The sequence below is a fragment of the Thalassophryne amazonica genome, chromosome 21, assembly GCF_902500255.1.
Source record: "Thalassophryne amazonica chromosome 21, fThaAma1.1, whole genome shotgun sequence".
In the NCBI taxonomy this organism is placed as follows: domain Eukaryota; kingdom Metazoa; phylum Chordata; class Actinopteri; order Batrachoidiformes; family Batrachoididae; genus Thalassophryne; species Thalassophryne amazonica.
Genome location: NC_047123.1, coordinates 967313 through 990592, shown reverse-complemented (window position 1 = coordinate 990592; position 23280 = coordinate 967313). Strand labels below are relative to the sequence as shown.

The 23280-nt window shown below is 44.4% G+C and overlaps 2 protein-coding genes across 2 annotated transcripts in view; both read left to right on the top strand.

Annotated features, from left to right (window-relative positions):
- The window catches only part of casp8ap2 (caspase 8 associated protein 2), a 35107-nt gene extending 21611 nt beyond the window's left edge, over positions 1-13496 (top strand). Inside the window, exons 7-13 of the mRNA XM_034162236.1 lie at positions 111-226; positions 554-2916; positions 7209-9930; positions 12075-12174; positions 12268-12868; positions 13209-13270; positions 13480-13496. Of these exons, the coding sequence (XP_034018127.1) occupies positions 111-226; positions 554-2916; positions 7209-9930; positions 12075-12174; positions 12268-12330 (5364 nt within the window). The 3' untranslated portion in view covers positions 12331-12868; positions 13209-13270; positions 13480-13496. The remainder of the gene's footprint in view (positions 1-110; positions 227-553; positions 2917-7208; positions 9931-12074; positions 12175-12267; positions 12869-13208; positions 13271-13479) is intronic.
- Positions 13497-16275: 2779 nt separating this feature from the next.
- Positions 16276-23280, top strand: part of LOC117503576 (midasin-like) — a 207212-nt gene continuing 200207 nt past the window's right edge. The window contains exons 1-6 of the mRNA XM_034162836.1: positions 16276-16514; positions 18056-18282; positions 21255-21479; positions 22577-22684; positions 22803-22995; positions 23067-23276. Of these exons, the coding sequence (XP_034018727.1) occupies positions 16419-16514; positions 18056-18282; positions 21255-21479; positions 22577-22684; positions 22803-22995; positions 23067-23276 (1059 nt within the window). The 5' untranslated portion in view covers positions 16276-16418. The remainder of the gene's footprint in view (positions 16515-18055; positions 18283-21254; positions 21480-22576; positions 22685-22802; positions 22996-23066; positions 23277-23280) is intronic.

Below are 23280 nucleotides of genomic sequence, written 5' to 3'. Positions count from 1 at the left end.
ACTTGTACCTCACTAAAACATGCACTTTAACACTGCAGGGAGCAAAGGTACCGTCATGAACCACGACAACAGGAAGCGCCGACACGCTTTGCTTTTTTTCTTGTTTGTAGAACACGGGGCTGAACACGGAGAACCATCGCCTTAAGAAGAACATCTCTGCTCTTTTACAAACTGCTCGACAGGAAGTGACGCGGAAAGACGCAGAGATTCAACGACTGAACCAGCAGTAAGTTTTTACATAACCAGAATTAGCCTGCAGGGGGTGCTGGAGACACATTACAGAGGCCACTGTGTTTGTGTATGGGCGTGCACGCAGGCTCACACTCTGCATGCGCAGAAGAACTGACACAAAACATGAAGCACAGAGTAGAACCACATGTGTCTGCATCACCTCCTACGGATCGGTTCATCATGTTTTTGGTCCTTTTCTGTACGTGCATCATTTTATTCAGTTATTTTTGATTTTAATACAAATTAACTGTGGAAATCTTTATGTTGTATTTTCTGCTTGAGTGCTGTAACAAAGTAACCAGTTGGTAAAACTTTTCTACAGGTCACAGAAAATTCGCCACGCTCATCATTCTCGGATAAATAGTTCTACTAGTTGCACCTCTGCATGCAGGAGATCACTTCCTCCATCACTTTCAAGTTCTATACTTCTTCTACCACCATCATGTTCAGTGCAACCTCCTCCACCATTGTTGAGTTCTCCTCCTCCACCTCCTCCACCACCAACTTCTACACAATGTCCTCCTCTGCTGTCCAGTTCTACTCCATCTCCTCCACCACCAAATTCTACACAATGTCCTCCTCTGTTGTCCAGTTCTGCTCCACCTCCTGGTACAACCATTTCTCCAAGGAATCCTTCTCAGTTGTCCAGGACAGAATGCAACGATGCCCCCATCCAGCCCGGGGACTCTGGCATTGAGATAAAAGTTTCCAAACTGTCCTCTCATCATCCTTCAAAAAGTAAAGTCCCGGACAGGCAGAGTGAGCACTCGGTTGAGAAATCTGACAGCACATCTTCAGCTCATCACAAACAGTCCAAGCACAGAGAAGGTCAGAAAGAGTCAACAGACCGAAGACACAGAAGTGATTCCAGGGAGCACTGTCGTGTCTCTGAGATTAACAGGTCTCACAGAGACACAGGAAGTAGATGCCAGTCCAGGTCCTTTAAAACTAGGGATGTCCTAAATGCTGAGTGTCATCACCGATCACAGAGACCTAAAAGCCCACCAGCAGAGGTTCCTCACACCACCGTCCGTTCTTCTGCTGACACAAAAGGAAGAAATCGAGACCAAAGTGACAAATCTCAAACGTCCATATTAGACGCTGTACATGGGACGCACGACTCTAAAGAATCATCTAAAAATGGCTACAACCGAGAGCCAGACAAAATCAGAAGTCGTGAAAAGCATCACAGAGACCGGAAACAACACACTGGACGACATCATGAGTCCTCCAAAGAGAGGGAGGGTGGTGGTTCTTCAAGGGTTCATCATAGGAAGGGGGAGCGAAGACGCGAAGAGAAGTTCAAAAAACACAAGAAGAGCTCATCGTCTGAGACCAGCAGGGACTGTGAGAAGAGATCAAAACAGATGGACCAGAGGCAAAGTCAGGAAGGTTCTGTTGAGATTCTGAAGGCATCATTTGAAAAAACAAGTCCTGCTGATAAAGACAGTACAAACAGGAAACTGTGCTTCATGGAAACCCTAAATCTAACGCTGTCTCCAGCAAAGAAGCCAGTGCAGCCTGTCAACCAGCAAGATGAATCCAGACTGCAGGACGAGGATGTGCAGCCCGACTTTGAAGATATGTGTGTCGTTGACGAAACGGACATCGGCAACTTGGAAGCTGGACCACAGGTCGTAGATGAAAGTCACTCTGCAAATGTCTCCAACACTCCGAGTTCAGAGGACAATCCAGTAAAGTGTGACACCCTGAAAGTTATTCAGGTGGAGGACAAAAACCAGAGTGACACTACTGCAACTGATCAGACGTCCACTGAAAATTCTGTCCAAAGTACCTCAGAAAAGAGCACTTCAGAGCTTACTGCAGTCTGTCAGCGGACCGCCGAATCACCGACAGCAACAGATGCATGCCTCTTAGAAAAGCACGAAGACGAAATGAACTTCACCTCAGACCCCCAGACAGTGGAATGTGGAAAACCAGAGGACACAAGTCCTCAGCAGACAGAAAACACGAGGAGCTTATTACAGAAAGATGACTGCGAGGAACCCGTAGCCGTTGACTCAAATACCGACACTGTCCAACAACTGAGGCTGCCAGTGGAATCTTTCACACAACTTGCTGGTGGTTTATGTCCTAAAGAACCTGCAGGTTCTGAAGATGATGGTGACACCAAACCAGAAAGTCAACAACTCTGTCCAACTGTTCTACCTCAAGACGGTCAAAAAGGGCCGTGTCTTCCTGCTTCATCCACTTCTGCTGATGTCAGCACGCAAAGTGGCCCCAAAGATGCAGATCCTGTATCAAGTACAATCAGTCTGGAGTCATTTCCACATGAAGGAATTAGTCTCCCCAGTGCAATACGTCTTTTAACGAATACAGACGAAGACACTAACGAGGGCAGCAGTCCTGCGGCCGAGCCGAGCTCCTCCACTGGCTGCATCGGCGTGTCAAAAGTCAGCAGCACCACTGAGGAGTTTGTGGCTTTCAGTGCGCCCAAGAAGACCTTCAGTCCTGGAAAGACTCACATGGTGAACGAGAAGAAGCAGGTGGAGCCGTCCAGCTCCGTCCCAGTGCTTCATGATGAAGACTCCATGATGCGCATGCTGTGCAGTCTGAAGAAAATCCCTGACGCCATCAGTCCTCTGAGGAGTCCGGTGCGTCTTGGCAAGCGAGGACACCTGCACGGACATAGCAAGCTGGCACATGTCAAAAGCCTTCAAAAAGGTAACCTGATACTAGGATTTCAAATGAATATCAGAGGATTTTTTCACGTTTGAGATGGTAACTGTCGTGTATCACAGCATTATCACAGTATTAGTGGTTTAGCAGGACCCGAACCCGTAAATAATGATCTTAGTTCGAACAGGAGTTTAATGTGGACTATTTTCAGTTTCAGATCTCCTTCCAACTTAAAATTTGGATGAAAAACATGATAAATCAAAGATTTTTAAACTGTTGGATCTCTGTGAAGCTGTTAATTAACAATCACTAAAGCCTGGGTCCCACCGATTAATGAAGGATGAATAATGAGCAGCATGTTTTCTTTGCTATGAGAGGGTTTCTTCAACTATGGTGGGAGTGGCTCTGAGTGGATCTTACACATTAACTTCAGTTAACAAAGCTCCTCTCTGAGCGTGGCGCTAATTTCAAGAAGTTCAAAATTTAGCAACAACAGCGTGGCGCAGTTTGTGTACGAGTTACTGCAATGACTTAGAGGTGTGTGTGTGTGGTGCTTACGAGGCTGCTAAAAGCCCATTATCCGTGCGCCTGGCAGCTACACAGGACCTGAGAGGCTGTTTTTGGAGCGGCTGCCCTCTTGCACACACAATTCCACCTGCTCTGTGTGCTCCAGATGCTGTATATAAAATAATTTTTTTGTAGGATTAATCATTTTCTGCCAAACCTTGGATGGTGAAAACACCTCTAATCACTTCAGAGGACTGTTTCATCTGGATGCTTTTTTCCTCTTTCCTGCTCCATGTGGAATGTATTTTGAACAGCTTAAGGTAACTATTTTTAATGTTTGTATAGCTTTATAAAACAGATCCTAGCTGTAAAAGTATGTCTATGGTTGATTTTATATCTTGTTAATATATATGAGCTCTGCTGTGTGTGCGCACTGACACAGTGACTCATCACGCTCCAAAGGAGCATTTAGGCAGAACGCCGGCTCACAAAAGTGATTTTCATTCAATATTGGACAAACACAAAGTTAAAATTTGGATGACTGCGTGAAAGTGGATGTGTGTTTAAAGCCGTGGAAGAAATAACTCCAGTGAAGCCGCTAAAATCAGTGCAGAGCTGTGCAGCAACACAGAAGTAGAGCGCGCAGAAGAGCAATTTTGAAGACATAACACAAAGTTAGAAGTTGTATCACGGTGACTTGTAAACTGCAGAAGAAATAAAGAAATATATATATATATATATATATATATATATATATATATATATATATATATATATATATATATACAGTAGTGTTCAGAATAATAGTAGTGCTATGTGACTAAAAAGATTAATCCAGGTTTTGAGTATATTTCTTATTGTTACATGGGAAACAAGGTACCAGTAGATTCAGTAGATTCTCACAAATCCAACAAGACCAAGCATTCATGATATGCACACTCTTAAGGCTATGAAATTGGGCTATTAGTAAAAAAAAAAAAAGTAGAAAAGGGGGTGTTCACAATAATAGTAGTGTGGCATTCAGTCAGTGAGTTTGTCAGTTTTGTGGAACAAACAGGTGTGAATCAGGTGTCCCCTATTTAAGGATGAAGCCAGCACCTGTTGAACATGCTTTTCTCTTTGAAAGCCTGAGGAAAATTGGACGTTCAAGACATTGTTCAGAAGAACAGCATAGTTTGATTAAAAAGTTGATTGGAGAGGTGAAAACGTATACGCAGGTGCAAAAAATTATAGGCTGTTCATCTACAATGATCTCCAATGCTTTAAAATGGACAAAAAAAACAAAAAAACAAACGCGTGGAAGAAAACGAAAAACAACCATCAAAATGGATAGAAGAATAACCAGTGACATCTAATAAATGTGACATCTTTAAATGCTGCTGTGAATCTGTGAATTGAAAACCCACACTTTAGAGGGACCAGGTGTGGGAGGGCTGGAGGTTTGGACCAAACTCATGCCTAAACGTGCAACAACATGGAGTTATCATGGCGCTATCACGGCACAAGGTGGCTTAGCGTGGCTGATGGGAGCCATTCAAGGCTCTAATGACAGGCTGGTCATGGTTCACTAGAGGCCGATATGTGGCACATGCGGGGTACAGAGAGGCACATAGAGGCACCTTCATAGCAGATACGTGATAGATGAAAACGTGGGTCACTCCTTGAATAATCACTGACACATCCATGGGTGGCTCCTTATTCGGTGGAACCCAGGCTTAATGGAACAAACTCCAACATTTGAGATAAAACAGTGAGAGTTAACTTTGGTGTGAAAACTATTTAACGTGTACTTTACCTGTGTGTACTCGCGGGGGTGGTGGCCAAGTGGTTAGTGCACTTGGCTTCGGTGTGGAAGGTTCCTGATTCAAATACCACCCCTGCCACGTTTCTCCATGTCCGGCGTAAAACTTGTGCCAATTCAACATGCAGATCTACCTTGGTTTTGCTGTGGCGACCCTGAGTGTGAATGAGAGAGCAGCCAAAGGGACTTTTTTTTTGTTACCTGTGTGTACTCGTTCAGCAGGAGGAAACATTAACGAGGCTGTTTAACCACATTAACTAACCTGTGATCGCACCGTTTTCTTGCTGCTATTTAAAACAACTAAAAATGTCTGATCTGGTGTTGTTTGAACTGTGACAAGAAAAAAAGTCCAAAAGCACAGACATCTAACCCAGTTATTACTCTGAAAAACACTTTATCTACAGACCAAGTCAAGGACATTGAAACACAACGGCTCAAAGTGCAATTAATCATGATTTAAAAAAAAACTAGAGTTATAGGTGCTGTAATTAATTAATATGAATTAATGTTATTTTGTCAGCCATAATAAAATAAATGATAATAAATGGTTTGTGTGACGTAACGCACTCACCGGCAGAGAGGAACCCCAACCCTGCACCCTCCACGTCTTCTCAGTAAATTCACTTCTTAATCTCAGAGTCCGAGGCGCCGAGCTGCTCCGGGGTTTTGAGCGTAGTGTTAATGGACGCCACATCCCGCTCTTTCCACAGTTGCGTATGATGTAAACGCGTAACCCGGAGAACATAGAGATTAGACTGAAAGCCCCGTTTTATGAAAAATATGGATTTTGCCAGAGAGTCTGTGGTAATTCGGTTTCAACCCAGAACAGGCAAAACCTGACTGGACAACGACATTCAGAGGCAGATCAAATGTTCTGGAACACTGATAACCACTGCAACGGGGTGGAAAGGAACAGAAAAAAAAAACCTTCCTTTTTCTGTTTGGCAGTGCGTCACCCTCAGGAACAAGCCGTCCCTGGGTGCAGATCTGAGCCAAAACTATTACCTTTTTTTTTTCTTTTCATCTTTTGCATCAGTTTTCATTATTCTCTTGGTGTTAGTTTTTGTTGGAGGCATTAATAAAATTCCAGCCTGACTGGGTTCTGTGCCATTGTCAGTGTGCGCTGTCACTCCGGTGATGACGGTGACATCAGAGTACCGCCCACATTTCACCTGTCAGTGCCAGGTACCAGTGGTGGGCACAGTTCTGCTAACCGCTAATTAGTGAAGCCAGCTTTTTTGTTAGTGTATTAGCTTTTCAGCTAATTTTGAAAACCATCAGCAGACCATTTAGCTTCTGTCAAATTTAGTTCTGCTAGCTTTCAGTCCAGTGTTTTTTTTTTTTTTTTTTGCTGGCATAATGAATAAAACTTAACGGTCAAACTCATACATGTTAGCAATAGTCAGGCAGCTGTGAGCGCAGTCCTCCCCCAGCAGAAGAGAGTGGAGCAGGCCGGCTTCTGTTGCCCCCCCCAAAAAACCTTTACATTCCATGTGCAAAAAGACAGACAGCAAGCAGGAGACATGAAACTCAGCACACTTTTCACTCATGGTTTTACTCATGAACAACTAATGAAACAAAAACCACATTCTGCAGACATTACAAAAGCATGGCTGCAGAAGAAGAGTGTACGGGTGCTGGACTGGCCTGTCCCCGTACTGTTGGACACCTTAAGACATGTTTGCAGAAATAACACCTGAAACACTTCATCGTTTGGTGTCCTCAGTGCCAGAATGTCTTTTACGTGTTGTGAGAAGGAATTACAACATGTCAAAGTGTTAAATGCTTTGGAGTCTCAACTTTTGAAGGTAAGTTACCCAGAAACCCCCCCCCAAAAAACATGAAATATCTTTGGTTCATCACGTTTGCTATGAAATGAAACAAAAGCAAATTAAATGTAAGAATTGCTACTTTTTCTCTTTTTTTAATTAAAAAAAATGCCTTTTTGTTACTGTCCCACCCCTTTCTGTTTTGGACTTGTAGCTGATCTCGATGCTGTTTTATAACGTTTCTGTTTTTTTCTGGGCAGATTTCTGTGTTTCAGCTGTTGAGGCCAGTTCAAAGAAGCTGGATGTAAACAAAGAAAACAAATGTCCATGTTCTCCTACCAAACATGGGTCTGCAGACCAAGTGTCCAACGTGCCTGCAAGTCTCTCAGACACTGATCTGGAAGAGGGGGAGATTGTAAGTGAAAGCGATGAGCCAACAACAGCTTCTCCAGTTCCTCCAACCAAAAGACCAAAGATGGAACGACCTGTCAAAAACCACCCGAGTCCTAAAACGGTGTCAAAACTTTCCAAGAAGAAAAGTGAAGAAAGGCGTGCGCATGATTCAGCCGGCACATCGTCAAGAAGTCCCAGTGGTAAAAGTCGTTTTAAAACTGTTTGCCCTGCAGCCACAAAAGCCTCTTTTTCCACCATCGATGAAGTCATGGAAACGTTCAAGTTGGTTCGCACAGAGTTTCGAAAAAAGTACATGAAGCTTCATAAAACCTTTCCCAAGAAGAGTTTCTACGGCATGATGGAGAACTTCCAGCAGTCCTTTTTAGAATTTGTGGATGGAGCCCATTTTGGTCAAATCTGCAGTCAGGCTGTTGAGCTGAAAACCAAACTGAAGAAGATGATTACCACCGTCTTCAACACCGTGTCAAACAATGGCATCATTAGGCGCATCTTTGATCAGCAAGCAGTTGATCTGAAGCAGAAGTTGTGGGATTTTGTTGATGCTCAAGTTGACTACTTGTTGAAGGACATTCGAGCGACGCTGAGGACTGTTTGCAAACAGGTCAAAGTTCAGACTGAAGACAAGAAGCTTGGTGCAAAGGAGAAAGAATCAAAGCGGGCATCTGCACCAAAATCTCAGTGTGGAAAGAAGGTTGCACCATCAACTCCAACCAGACTAAACGGAATCAAATCGTTTTCTGTTGCTTCTTTTAAGACGGGCCTCGGAAGCAGAGGAAAGGGTATCAGAATGAGCCAGGTGGAAAAGGACAAGAGCACTGAGCCAAATCCTCCAAACTGTGTGAACTCAAAGTCTGTGGTTGACTTCATTCCTCCCAAAACTCCTGAGAAGCTGAGTCAGGTTTCTGTGGCTGCCTCCCAAAGTGGCTCTTCTCTTGACAAAACTGACTTTGAAATACTGACGGAACAGCAAGCTTCCAGTTTAACGTTCAACCTCGTGAGAGACTCTCAAATGGGTGAAATCTTCAAGTGTCTGTTGCAAGGAGCCGACTTACTAGAAAACAGCGGCGACAACCCCGGTTGGACTCTCAGTACTCCGAAGGACGCTTTATCTACAGAAAGATTACACAGCATTACCACTCCTAATAAATGTGACTCTCCACTGAAAATTCTGTCTCCACTCAAATTTGAGAGTCCTTCCAAACTGGTTGCTGCTTGGTCCAGTATTTCACCTCGTAAAATGCAGTCCTCCCAGTTCAAAGAGCAGGAGGTGCTGAATCCAGCGTTATTTGATGAGAATTGCTTGTTAGAACTTCCATCAGAAAGTAGAGTGATGGTGCAGTCCAGTTTGGTTTCACAGAGGACTTACTCCATTCTAGCTGAAGATCTGGCCGTGTCTCTCACGATTCCATCACCCCTTAAGTCTGACAGCCACCTGAGCTTCTTGCAGCCGTCCACCGTGAACACACTGTCGACTCCAAACAGCGTCATCAGTGCACACATTAGTGAGGACGCCCTGCTGGATGAAGAAGACGCCACAGAGCAGGACATCCATCTGGCCCTGGACACAGACATTTCCAGCTCCAGTTCCACAACCAGCAGTGCTGCCTCTGAACCAGCTGTCACACCGTTCCTGTTTAAGCCCGACTTACCCATGCAGTTACTAGTGATGGAAAAGTCCAATGATCACTTCATTGTGAAGATTCGGCAGACAGACACCTCCCTCACCGCTGATAACAGTTTAAACCAAACACTAACAGAAGACTGCCAGCAACACATCGAAGAAAAGTTGACAAATAAGGAACCAGTTTTATCTGACAAGTCTCAGAAACATGAGAGTCTCTCTAAAAGTCTACCATCTGAGACCAGTCTGCAGAACATTTGTCAAAGCTCTCAGGTCTGTCAGGCTGCCACCGGTGAAGATCCATGCCACCTCAAAACAAAAGATCTGCCAACCCAACAAGGTGTTTCTGAGGAGACAAAGAAATTGCCTTTGCTCCTGAACAGGACCAGACCATCCAGAAGGACTCCAGTCGAGCACAGTTTGGACAGGAGTGTTGACAGCTCTACTTGTTTTCCATCAATGGTGAAGGGGGTGGATTCTGCTGCAGAAACAGACAATAGCGACCCTATAAATCAAAAACAAGAAAACGAGCACCACAGACACGAAGACATGACCTCTCTAAAAGGTCGCTCAAAGGGAACAGTCAGTCCCTTTAAAGCTACGTCAGATACTATCCCACATAATGGTCCTGAAAGCTGTGAAAGAACGCAAAGATCTGGAGGATTAGTATCACAAACTGCAGAGTCATTCAAAGAGGAACTGAGTGAGTCGGATAGAAGTCTGACCATTGCAGAAGATGTAAGCAGCACTCCAGAAAAAGACCGTAAGAAACATGGAAAACGAAAGAAACACCAATCACAGTCAAAGGCAAAGCGGGTAAAGAACGAGGAAAAAGTGGCTTCTAACTCCAGAAAAGCAAACAAGGTGTTGGAGTCCCAGTCCCCCAACAGTCTCTCTGCGAAGAACGTCATCAGGAAAAAAGGAGAAGTAGTGATGGCGTGGACCAGGTCAGTCACTGATTATGTTTTCTCCATAAATGTTTTTGATTTTTATTTATGCATCCAAAGGTTAAGATTCAAATGTGTGAGCACTTGGTCTTCACTCTAAATGGGCTTTTTAAGACTGAATCCGTGTAATTGTGACCAGGTCAGAGATCGCAGGCTGCAGGAGAAAAAGTTTTCCATGACAGGACTAAACTGCTACGTTCTGGTTTTCATGGAGCAGACAACAGAAGACTTATGGAGAATCTTTCAGATGGTGGTACAAACATCAAATTTGCCAAAGATGCTCCTTGGTCATTATTTTACTTTTGAAAATTCCCACTGGCCACTTATGTTTTCAGAATGGCAGACATTTTCCAAGGTGGCCATCACTCTTGGTATGGAAATTCTTCTTTTGGTGGCAAATGTGTAGAGACTTACCAAATGTTTATGATGTTACCATCTAGTCATACCTTTTTGGCCATGTAGATCCCAAATTCTAAACTCTAGAAGCCATTTCCCAACTCAGGCAGCATTATTTCTGCATATGGAGCCAGTTGGCCTGGGTTCGATACATGGTCCAACTCCCTCTGTCCTTGGTCATGATGTTTGAACTGCAGCATTGCAGTCCAACCAGCTGTAAGTGGGTACCAGTCTTGGCTGAGGAAGGACCCTGTAATGGACTGACATGGAGAGTCCAAGACGCTCATCCACCTCATACCAAGATATCCTGGGAGCAGGAGCAGCCCAGTGTCCCTCAGAGCCTGTATGAGACCTGTGGCGCTCAAAAGCCTGCGTTTGTATACCAAGTCCATCCACATTGGTCCACGTGGTGAGGGTCGACCAGTTCAGTTGGCCAGAATGAAAGTTTGAGAAAATGAGTGGCCTGCGGGCGGTTTCCAAACTGTAAGCACTGAGGAGTGTTTTAGACCACGAGAGAAGAACAGGATGAAAATTATATCAGTGTTTTATGGTGTTTTTGGCAGCAGACGAAGATCGTGATGTTCATGACAATCAACTGTGGAACAGATCCACCCGACGTCTGTGAAGGACCTGTGTGAGGTGGAGAAACGTTTCTGCCCTTTAACAGAAAATCAGCTGTGCAGACACTCGGTGTGCACGTGAAGGTTTCACGAAGACGGAAACAACCCCCCCCCCCCCCACGCTTTACGTGCCGCGTGCCCAAACTATCGCGCTTTGATTTGCTTTGAATAATCTGAGTGCAGATTAAATCGTTTTTGATTTCTTCATGTCTGTGTGCACGTGTCTCTGAGCAAACACAATCTGTTCTGCGCTCAAATATATAATTATCCACATAAAAGCACAATAATGTCTCACACCACCTCATCAGCGCACAAACTCATGAAAGAAATTGTATCTGCACTAAATGAGTCTGAATAGTTTCCTCTGTATGTATTTATTTTATTCCGCGTCACGCGCGGACACATTATAGTCCTTCGGTAATGGTGTGTTTAGTTTCTAATCGACTTCACGTCTCCATCACTTGCTTTAAACTCTGCCTTCCTCCGTCGTTCTGTGTGAGAATCCGTATCGATCGCGATACTGTTGTCTCGTCCTGAGATAGTTTCAAATGTTTTCTGCTGTTGTTCAGATTATTTGTACTCTGGAGAAACAGCGCCCCCACTAGACGACTTCTTTTTAAGGGAACAAATCAGGCTGTTTACATCATGACTGCATTTTAATCTGAAATAAATCAGAATAATATATTCTACCCAGCAATAACAGATTTAACAAGTTCTTCACAGGTCGTCAGAAATCAATAATTGATCAGGAATCAGCCACAGAATCTGGCAGCTGAAGCCGATGTGCATAAATGTGAAACCAAATCGATGCCACATTCATTCCACAGCTGTGCAGATGGTAACTGAAACCATCTCGATCGCGATACCGTTGTCCTGTCGTCAGTGAATCAGTCACGATGTAAACAGCCTGATTTGTTCCCTTAAAAAGAAGTCGTCTAGTGGGGGCGCTGTTTCTCCAGAGTACCAATAATCTGAACACCAGCAGGAAACATTTGAAAAATATTAAAATATAGTGGAGCAAAAATAGATTATTTCTGACTGAGACCTGTTTTTGTTTCTGACAAACAAACAAACAAACAAAACACGCATCTGTTTGGTTGTAACGTTTGTTCGCCTTCATTCTTCCAGAGATGATGATCGCCTCATTCTTACCACCGTGAAAACCAACGGTGTCTCAAACCAAACCTTCACCGACTTGGCAGAAAAACTTAAAAAGCCAGAAGGACAGGTAGGGGTGTGCATGTGTGCGCACATTTGACGTGCATGTTGGTGCTCATGCAAGAGGCGTGACCTTTGACCGCTGGTTGTTTTTATTTTGCAGGTTGCTCACAGGTTCCATCAGCTCATGAAGCTTTTTAAGAAGCGGGAGAAGATGGACTCGTGACTCACAGCTTCCTGCGTGTGATGTCAACGCTGCCTGTCCTGTTGAAGTGCCTTTCAGCAAGGCTTTAGAACTTGAAGACTCCGGCCTCCAGGGTGTGAAGACACAGTCTCTGAACCTGGATCACTGACTTTCACTCCAACTCTGCCTTTTTGAATGTTTCAGTCTGTTGAGGTATTTGAGCGCCACCTGCTGGATGAACAATTCAGAACTGTGGATTTAAATTCATAACACCAGAAAAGAGTAATTCAGGAAAAAAATAAAACCCAAATCTGTCTGACCTGACGGAAGACAAATACAGATAAAGGTTCTGGTGTTTGTCTCCAGATGGGTTTGGATCCAACCAACTGGAAGCGCGGTGACTTTGATCTGAGGTCGTCAGGTTCCTGCTGTTTGTTTTTATTCAGCTCATGTTGAAATTAATTTTGAAATTAAAGGTCACAGGCTGAATGTTTCTGAATAGAAACCTGACTTTTGTTTTCGTTTTCCTGGAAGCAGCCGATCATCTGACTCAGGTGTGAGCGTTTGACTCGGTGTGAACGTTTGACTCAGGTGTGAGCGTTTGACTCAGGTGTGAGTGTTTGACTCAGGTGTGAGCGTTTGACTCGGTGTGAGCGTTTGACTCGGTGTGAGCGTTTGACTCGGTGTGAGCGTTTGACTCGGTGTGAACGTTTGACTCAGGTGTGAGCGTTTGACTCGGTGTGAGCGTTTGACTCGGTGTGAGCGTTTGACTCGGTGTGAGCGTTTGACTCGGTGTGAACGTTTGACTCGGTGTGAACGTTTAACTCAGGTGTGAGCGTTTGACTCGGTGTGAACGTTTGACTTGGTGTGAGCGTTTGACTCGGTGTGAGCGTTTGATTCGGTGTGAACGTTTGACTCAGGTGTGAACGTTTGACTCGGTGTGAACGTTTGACTCGGTGTGAACGTTTGACTCGGTGTGAGTGTTTGACTCGGTGTGAGCGTTTGATTCGGTGTGAATGTTTGACTCGGTGTGAATGTTTGACTCGGTGTGAGCGTTTGACTCGGTGTGAACGTTTGACTCGGTGTGAATGTTTGACTCGGTGTGAGCGTTTGACTCGGTGTGAACGTTTGACTCGGTGTGAGTGTTTGACTCGGTGTGAGCGTTTGATTCGGTGTGAACGTTTGACTCAGGTGTGAACGTTTGACTCGGTGTGAACGTTTGACTCGGTGTGAACATTCACATTACATCTGTTGATGTTTTGTTGAAAAGTTTACAGAAAAACACCCACTTCAGTATCTGTTTCCTGTTTGGTGTTTCCTCTAAACTCCAAAATACTTAAAAAAAAAAAAAAAAAAGTGTCTTTTAAATCTCATCTTCCTGATGGACTGAAGAAAGAAAAAGACTTCAGGCTGAATGTGAAACATAAAGTTTGTCTTGAAGGAGAAAACTTTTTTTTGTACGTTTTAGTTTCATTTTAATGGTTGGTTGTGTCTGATTCAAATGTTTACATTTTCAGTATTGGACACTTTTTTCCTTTTTTCCTCAAACGTAAACTGGAAAAACTGTGAATATTGTACATAAATCTTCACAGAAAATAAAGTTTTATTTATTTATTCCTGTGTCAAAGTTTTTTTTTTAAAATAACAGAAAACTAAATTTCTTGGACAACAGGATATATTCAAGGAACTTTTCCTGTTGTACTTTAACAGTAATATATTACAACATCAAGCAGGTTTGAAGATTAAAATAAAGTACAAAGAAATGAGCATTTCAGAGGGAGTGGTAAGATGGCGGACAAAGGCTCCAGTTTGCTTGTTCACGGAGTGATTCGGAAGAATTAACGTCAAGTTGAGTTTTACCGGCAAAACAGGAGCTTACTGACATTCATCATCTCACACTTCTGCTGAAAGGACATTTGTTTACACACGTGCAGAAGCGCTGTGTTTTTTTTTTCCTGCCCCTGTATTTCAGCTGTTCCCGTTAGGGGTCGCCACAGCAGATCGTCCTTCTCCATCTCACCCTGTCCTCTGTGTCTTCCCCTGTCTCACCAAACCTGCATGTCCTCCCTCAGCACATCCATGAACCTCCTCTTTGTCCTCCCTCTTCTCCTCCTGCCTGGTGGCTCCATCCTCAGCATCCTTCTCCCTATATACCCTGGGTCCCTCCTCTGCACATGTCCAAACCACCTCAATCTCGCCTCTCTGACTTTGTCTCCAAACCGTCCCACCTGAGCTGTCCCTCTGATATGTTCATTCCTAATCCTGTCCATGCTCGTCATCTTCAGCTCTGCCACCTGTCTTTTTGTTAGTGCCGCCGTCTCTAAACCGTCCAACATAGCTGGTCTCACTACTGTTTTGTAAACTTTCTCCTTCACTCTTGCTGATATTCTTCGGTCACAAATCACTCCTGCCACCTTTCTCCACCCACTCCACCCTGCCTGCACTCTCTTCTTCACCTCTCTACCACACTCTCCATTACTTTGAACAGTTGACCCCAAATATTTAAACTCATCTACTTTCAGCACTCCTTCTCCTTGTAACTGCACTATTCCACTGGGCTCCTTCTCATTCACACACATGGACTCAGTCTTCCTTCTACTGACTTTCATTCCCCTTCTTTCCAGAGCAGATCTCCACCTCTGCAGACTAGACTCAACCTGCTCTCTACTGTCACTACAGATCACAAGGTAAATGGACTGCATTTAGCGCTTTTCCATCTGCATCAGATGCTCAAAGTGCTTTACACATCAATGCCTCACATCTCATGCCATCTGCAAACATCATAGTCCATGGGGACTCCTGTCTGATCTCATCCGTCAACCTGTCCATCACCACTGCAAACAAGAAAGGACTCAGAGCTACTCCTTGGTGTAATCCCACCTCCACCTTGAATGAGTCTGTCATTCCGACTGCGCATCTCACCGCTGTCACACTATTCTTGTACATGTCCTGCACTACCCTAACATACTTCTCTGCCACTCCAGACTTCCTCATACAATACCACAACTCTTCTCTTGGCACCCTATCATAAGCTTTTTCTAAGTCCACAAACACACAATGTAACTCTTTCTGTCCTTCTCTGTACTTTTCCAACAGTATTCTCAGAGCAAACATTGCATCTGTAGTGCTCTTTCTCGGCATGAAACCATATTGCTGCTCACAGATCTTCACCTGTTTTCTAAGCCTAGCTTCTACTACTCTTTCCCATAACTTCATGCTGTGGCTGATCAGCTTTATGCCTCTGTAGTTACTGCAGCTCTGCACATCACCCTTGTTCTTGAAAATAGGAACCAGTACACTTTGTCTCCACTCCTCAGGCATCCTCTCACTTTCCAAGATTTTATTAAACAATCTGGTTAGAAACTCTACTGCCATCTCTCCTAGACATTTCCACTGAAATGTCATCTGGACCAGCTGCCTTTCCACTCTTCATCCTTTTCATCGCTGCCGTCTTCATCCTTACGTATCTCTTATTTATTCTCTACACATTATCCACCTTTTTTCTCTCTGTTCCTCCATCATCCGTCATTACCTCTACACCAGAATATTTCCCTGCAGATTTCACTATTATACTAAAAACATGAACTCACTGTAATGCTAACAGATATATAATATAATGCACATTTAAAATGCTTGAATCATTCAATAAAGTAGAAATACTTATTTCTACTGTGGTCCATAAAATAATTTATTTCATTTGAATGTTATTTTCTTTAGGGGTTTGTGAGCTTAATTGTTTCCAGACCAGAAGGATTACTGGTTCACTAATGTGGAGCTCCATCAGGGCATCCGACATAAAACTTGTGCCAAATCAACATGCGGATCCGTAAAAAAATAAAAATAAAGGGAGCAGCAGAAAGAAATGACGGATTTATTGATTATTTAGGTGTAGTAAGATGGCCGTCGGCGCACGAGCTGCTGGAAAACAATACAACCGTATCAATAAAGTTAAAAAAAAAAAAAGCCACAGCAACTTCTGACCCGGAAGGATTTACGCTCACATGTGGGTTTAAGACGGTGACGGATCGTGGATCAAACTGAGACAAACCAGCGAGACATGAGGCTTTAAATCAACATCTGGAATTAAACTTGACGCTGTTTACAGATATTTGTTCCTCCGACGACCGACGATGGAACATTTTGAGCTGAACTTGTCTTCACTGTCTATCATCTGGAGACAAACGGACAAAAGTCCCAACCAGCTGAGCCAGTGTCTGTCCAAACAGGTGAGAAAGTCCTATCCAGGTGAGACAGCATCTGTCCAAACGGGTGAGAAAGGCCTATCAAGGTGAGACAGCGTCTGTCCAAACAGGTGAAAAAGTCCTATCCAGGTGAGACAATGTCTGTCCAAACAGGTGAAAAAGTCCTATCCAGTTGAGACAATGTCTGTCCAAACAGGTGAGAAAGTCCTATCCAGTTGAGACAGTGTCTGTCCAAACAGGTGAGAAAGTCCCATCAAGGTGAGACAGTGTCTGTCCAAACAGGTGAAAAAGTCCTATCAAGGTGAGACAATGTCTGTCCAAACAGGTGAAAAAGTCCTATCAAGGTGAGACAGTGTCTGTCCAAACTGGTGAGAAAGTCCCATCAAGGTGAGACAGTGTCTGTCCAAACAGGTGAGAAAGTCCCATCAAGGTGAGACAGTGTCTGTCCAAACAGGTGAAAAAGTCCTATCAAGGTGAGACAATGTCTGTCCAAACAGGTGAAAAAGTCCTATCAAGGTGAGACAGTGTCTGTCCAAACTGGTGAGAAAGTCCCATCAAGGTGAGACAGTGTCTGTCCAAACAGGTGAAAAAGTCCCATCAAGGTGAGACAGTGTCTGTCCAAACAGGTGAGAAAGTCCTATCCAGGTGAGACAGCGTCTGTCCAAACGGGTGAGAAAGGCCTATCAAGGTGAGACAGCGTCTGTCCAAACAGGTGAAAAAGTCCTATCCAGGTGAGACAATGTCTGTCCAAACAGGTGAAAAAGTCCTATCCAGTTGAGACAATGTCTGTCCAAACAGGTGAGAAAGTCCCATCAAGGTGAGACAGTGTCTGTCCAAACAGGTGAAAAAGTCCTATCAAGGTGAGACAATGTCTGTCCAAACAGGTGAAAAAGTCCTATCAAGGTGAGACAGTGTCTGTCCAAACTGGTGAGAAAGTCCCATCAAGGTGAGACAGTGTCTGTCCAAACAGGTGAAAAAGTCCCATCAAGGTGAGACAGTGTCTGTCCAAACAGGTGAAAAAGTCCCATCAAGGTGAGACAGTGTCTGTCCAAACAGGTGAAAAAGTCCTATCCAGTTGAGACAATGTCTGTCCAAACAGGTGAAAAAGTCCTATCCAGGTGAGACAGTGTCTGTCCAAACAGGTGAGAAAGTCCTATCCAGTTGAGACAATGTCTGTCCAAACAGGTGAGAAAGTCCTATCCAGGTGAGACAGTGTCTGTCCAAACAGGTGAGAAAGTCCTATCCAGGTGAGACAGTGTCTGTCCAAACTGGTGAGAAAGTCCCATCAAGGTGAGACAGTGTCTGTCCAAACGGGTGAGAAAGTCCCATCAAGGTGAGGCAGTGTCTGTCCAAACGGGTGAGAAAGTCCCATCAAGGTGAGGCAGTGTCTGTCCAAACGGGTGAGAAAGTCCCATCAAGGTGAGACAGTGTCCTTTTTCACGTTGTTTCTTCCTGTGTTGTGATGTCTCAAGTAAATCGGTGAATTGGTGAAGTTGGATGCACTGAACGTGTGTTTGATGGAAAATGAATAATTCACGCTGTGTCACATCTCGTCCTTTGTGCAGATATGGAGTCAGCAGGACAGACAGGACATCCTGGAGTGTCTGTCTCAGCTGCTTCTGGAGAAGGACCACACCCTGCTAATTGCTCGACACCTGAGGCCGCTGGTTCTGGACCTGCTGGAGCGGAATGCAGAGCGAGTCAGAGCCGGTGGAACCATCAACCACGACCTCCACGAGCGTCTGTGTGTGGCGCTCAGCAAACTCCTCCGCGTCAGTCCCGACGCCCAGACGTAAGCAAACGCTCCTTTTTCTCGTCTCCTTCACCTTGGAAACCATTTGCTGGATGCGCACTATGGTGGACTGAGTCTGTTCCTAAAACCACTCACCGTGGAGCTAGTGGGAGGGGCCAAATACAGAGACAGGTGACGGTTTAAAAGAGAAATGAACATAAATAATTTCTGGACTTTATTAATACTGCGACTGTAAAAAGCACAGCAGTTTAACGGACACTCGTGCGGTGCGCTCAGTTACTTCTCTTTAAATCCAAGTCACACGAACAGTTCAGGATCATTTCATATTAAAACTCCCCAGAGGACTTGGTTGATTTCACATTGTCCTGTGATCCATCACCCAGGTCCAGGATTCTCCTGGGTTCTGACCATATGATAATTCAAAAGGGTCAAATCCTGTGGAGGCCCGGGACACTTTGCTGCATTCACAACACCACAGAACCGCCTTGGGGCCTGGGTGACCCAAGGTTGTCTGCCACAACGGAGCAAAGTTTGGGATTTCCCTTTGGCAAAGGGACCTGGGTCTCTTCAACACTCCAGTATCTGCGTTGTGGATCAGTGCACAAAGAAATGTACCACGTGGCCAAAATGTCAAAGCTGACACGTCCTCACAGTGTCCGTGATCCTTCTCTTCATAGTCTCCCTATTTAATTTGTTTCATTTATATAGCAGCAAATCACAACGGAGTTGCCTCAAGGCGCTTCACAAAAGTAAGGTCCAAATTTACCATCCCCCAGAGCAGGAACACAGGCAACAGTGGTAAGAAAAACTCCCTCTGAGGACGAAACCTCAAGCAGACCAGACTCAAAGGGGCGACCCTCTGCTTGGGCCATGTTACCAGTTACAAGGTTTTTACAAAGCTGAAGAAACAGGAAAATCAGTATAGTATCAAAACAAAGTGCATTATTGAGATGGGAACTCAGTCATTGGTGCCACAGGTAGGGGGTCCTTCCTGATTTAACACAGTCATTCCAGTGCTATCCAATGATCCTCAGAAGAAACCTGGTACCAAAGACATCTAGCAGTTGCCTTAGGTCACAGGTTAGTCCATGTCTCAAACCATACAGGAAGCACCAGGGCCCTGAAGACTTGGACCTTTGTTCTGTGAAGATATCAGTATCACCAAACACATCTGACCAGCAGCCTTTTGACTCCATAAGGTCTTCCCAAGCCTCTCTGGATCTCAAAGGCCAAAGACCCAGAGTCTTATTGTTGGGATGATGAAAACAAAGAAGTCCCCAAATTTAAGGTTTGTGGAAGGTTTGCATGCAGGGCAGAGAGGCTTGTGAGAAAGTCCTATTTATTTCTACTGCAGCGGCGGCATGTGGCACAGACCTCAGAACTCTCATGTAGCACTGCTGGACAAATACTGGACCAAAGTACAAATGGGAGACATGACGAGAGAACAGCTGGAGAACAAGAAGTTGCTGATTCCAGGACGAGAAGATTGCATTGATGTTGCTCCTGGATTTCAGTTTTTTGCGACGAGAAGGTTTGAGTTCTGTTTGATTCTCAGCATCGCATTTAGCTGCATGACGTCTACTAAATGGGAAGCTTTTCTCATTTATTTTAAATTGTTAATTTACCATAACTGGTGGAGTAAGAGAACCTCTCAGCTGACACTAATTGTTGAAGCTTTGTAGGTGGAATTCTTTCCCATTCTTGCTTGATGTACGACTTCAGTTGTTCAACAGTCCGGGGTCTCCGTTGTCGTATTTTGCGCTTCATAATGCGCCACACATTTTCAATGGGTGACAGGTCTGGACTGCAGGCAGGCCAGTCTAGTACCCGCACTCTTTTACTACGAAGCCACGCTGTTGTAACACGTGCAGAATGTGGCTTGGCGTTGTCTTGCTGAAATAAGCAGGAACGTCCCTGAAAAAGACGTTGCTTGGATGGCAGCATGTGTTGCTCCAAAACCTGGATGTATCTTTCAGCATTGATGGTGCCATCACAGATGGGTAAGTTGCCCATGGGCACTAACACACCCCCATACCATCACAGATGCTGGCTTTTGAACTTTGCACTGGTAACAATCTGGATGGTCTTTTTCCTCTTTTGTCCAGAGGACACAACGTCCATGATTTCTGAAAACAATTTGAAATGTGGACTCATCAGACCACAGCACACTTTTCCACTTTGTGTCTGTCCATTTCAAATGAGCTCGAGCCCAGAGAAGGCGGCGGTGTTTCTGGATGTTGTTGATGTTTGGCTTTCACTTTGCGTGGTAGAGTTTTAACTTGCACTTGTAGATGTAGTGACTAACTGTGTTAACTGACAATGGTTTTCTGAAGTGTTCCTGAGCCCATGCAGTAATGCAGTGCCGCCTGAGGGATCAAAGGTCACAGGCATTCAGTGTTGGTTTTCGGCCTTGCCGCTTGCGTGTAGAAAGTTCTCCAGATTCTCTGAATCTTCTGATTATATTATGGACTGTAGATGATGGAGTCCTTAAATTCCTTGCAATTGAACATTGAGAAACATTGTTCTTAAACTGTTGAACTATTTTTTTTCATGCAGTTGCTCACAAAGTGATGATCCTCACCCCATCTTTGCTTGTGAATGGCTGAGAATTTTGGGGATGCTCCTTTTATACCCAATCATGACACTCACAATTAGTGTCCTCAGTTCCCAAACGCTTATTGAGTGTTGTTAGAAGGAAAGGTGATGTAACACAGTGGTAAACATACCACTGTCCCAACTTTTTAGAAGCATGTTACAGGGATCCATTTCAAAATGAACAAATATTTACACAAAGACAATCAAGTTTATCAGTTTGAATATTAAATATCTTGTCTTTGTGGTGTATTCAATTGAATATAGGTTGAAGAGGATTTGCAAATCGTATTCTGCTTTTATTTACATTTTACACAACGTCTCAGCTTCATTGGAGTTGGGGTTGTAATAATTGATGAATCATCTTTTATTTCAGCTTCTTAAATGTAAATATTTCCTGGTTTGTTTATTTTTTGAAGGTTTGCGGTGAGGTACTTCAGCGACGCCCCCCCAGTGTTCCAGAGGCTCTTCTTCACCAGCGAGGAGGCGTCATCGGTGCGATACGGCCCCAGGAGGATGAAACTGCGTGACCTCATGGGTGCTACACTGCGTTTTCTGCAGAGCGATTGTGCCAGGTTTCGGGTGCTCTGGGACTGGAGTCCCTGCGTGTCACAGCTGCTCACCAGTGATGTCATGGTTCGAGGGTGGGTCCGATCTTCTTTAATCCTTTGGTGCAGGTTGTGCTGGTGTGATGCACGCGGGCAGGAGGTGGCTTCAGTTCACAGTGTTGGTCCCTGTTTGCACGTCAGAAACACAGGGAGTTCGAGAACCAGCTCTTGAAGTGGATTGCGGCACTGTGTATTTCCCAGCTCTCTGTTCTGCAGTCAGACCTCAGTTAGTTACGTTCTGGGATTGTGCGTGCAACGGAGACCTGGTTTGTTCTTTCAAATGTGAAAATAAGCACTGAGCCACTGACGGTGGAAACTAAAGCAGACGGATGTTGGTGCCTTTAGAGATCAATCTATCAATCAGTATTTATTTCTATAACTCTTTACAGCAGCCAGATGGTGTCCAAAGTGTTTTACAGTAAAATCAAATTCACAAAAATCATTCACTGGTACCACATGGTTCTGAAAGTTGGGGGCATGTGCTGGTTTTGGGTGTTGTGGATCCACTGCACTTTGAAACTGCACCGGGTTCTGACAAGCAACCAGCTTGTCAGAACCCGGTGAAAGAGAAAGTCCAAGGACCTGAGTGTCTGCTGTTGTTGGGTTCTGTGGCCGTTTTTTCTTTTTTTCTTTTTTTTTTTTCCCCCCCAAACAACATGTTGCAGTGTCTGACGACTCACCATTGGCCTCTTGTTACGAGTCTTCTGCCCTTTTTGAAATAACCCTGACACTTTATCTGAAGTTCACATTGAAGTGAAAATGTATTTTAAATAATAAAAATGTAATGTCCTCTTGCTCTTGAGGGACAGTACTGCAGAAAACTCCCAATAACACCCAAGTCATGAGCAGTACTCCTTCATTTGGTTTGGTTCTTTTCCATGCCATGAAGCATTTTTTTTTGACAGCTGCTACTTACACACTGGATAATACAGTGTGTTTTGTGCTGCTTCAGTGCCTTGCTTATGGGCACCTCAGTGACGGTGCAGATGGTGGGATGTGTTGAAGATTGTCGTTTTGTGACTTTCATACATTTTTAAATCATATGTCTTAATTCTTTGGCTTGTTTACATTTACATCAGATGGTATTGGCCCCTCCCCTGATTGGTGATTGGTTCTTGTCTTATGCCCATCAGGTACACGGCCCTGTGTTTAGCTCTGGTGACTCACATGACCGATAACCAGAAAAGCATCTTTCTGAGGAAAGTGCTGATGAACGAGGAGATCCTGCACATGAAAATGAAGTAGGTGTCGTTCCTGTCAGTGTATCTTTGTGCACATTAATGTGAATGATGTGAAACCATGAAGCTGATCCAGCGGCGATGACGGTTCATTAAATCTGAATTTGATTTGATCTTTTAGGGCTCTGGAAGAATCTCAGCACCTGGAGGTGGAAAAGGCTCTGGTCTTAGTCAATCAGGGCTCTGTCAGGTGGCGCCAGGACAAAGCTAACAGGTTTATCCAGGGACAGGTGGTGTCAGAAGACCTGTCCCACAAAGTGGTAGCAGTTTGTGGCGTTGTACTTCCTAGAATAATTCCCGAACAGAACGAACAGGTAGATGACCTTTCATACATCACAAAAAACACTCTGCTCTTTGAAGTCCTAAAGCTGAGCCCTTTTTGTAGGTGAACTTGAAAGACATGGTGCTGGTGGACTCAACTTGCCGCAGTCTGAGGAGACTGGCATTGGCTGTGGCGTCTCAGAGGGCGGTGCTCCTCGAGGGTCCAATTGGATGTGGCAAAACCACGCTTGTGGAGTTCATAGCCGCGGTCACAGGACACAGGAAAGCTTCAAAGATCCTGAAAGTCCAGCTTGGAGATCAGACTGACAGTAAGGTGG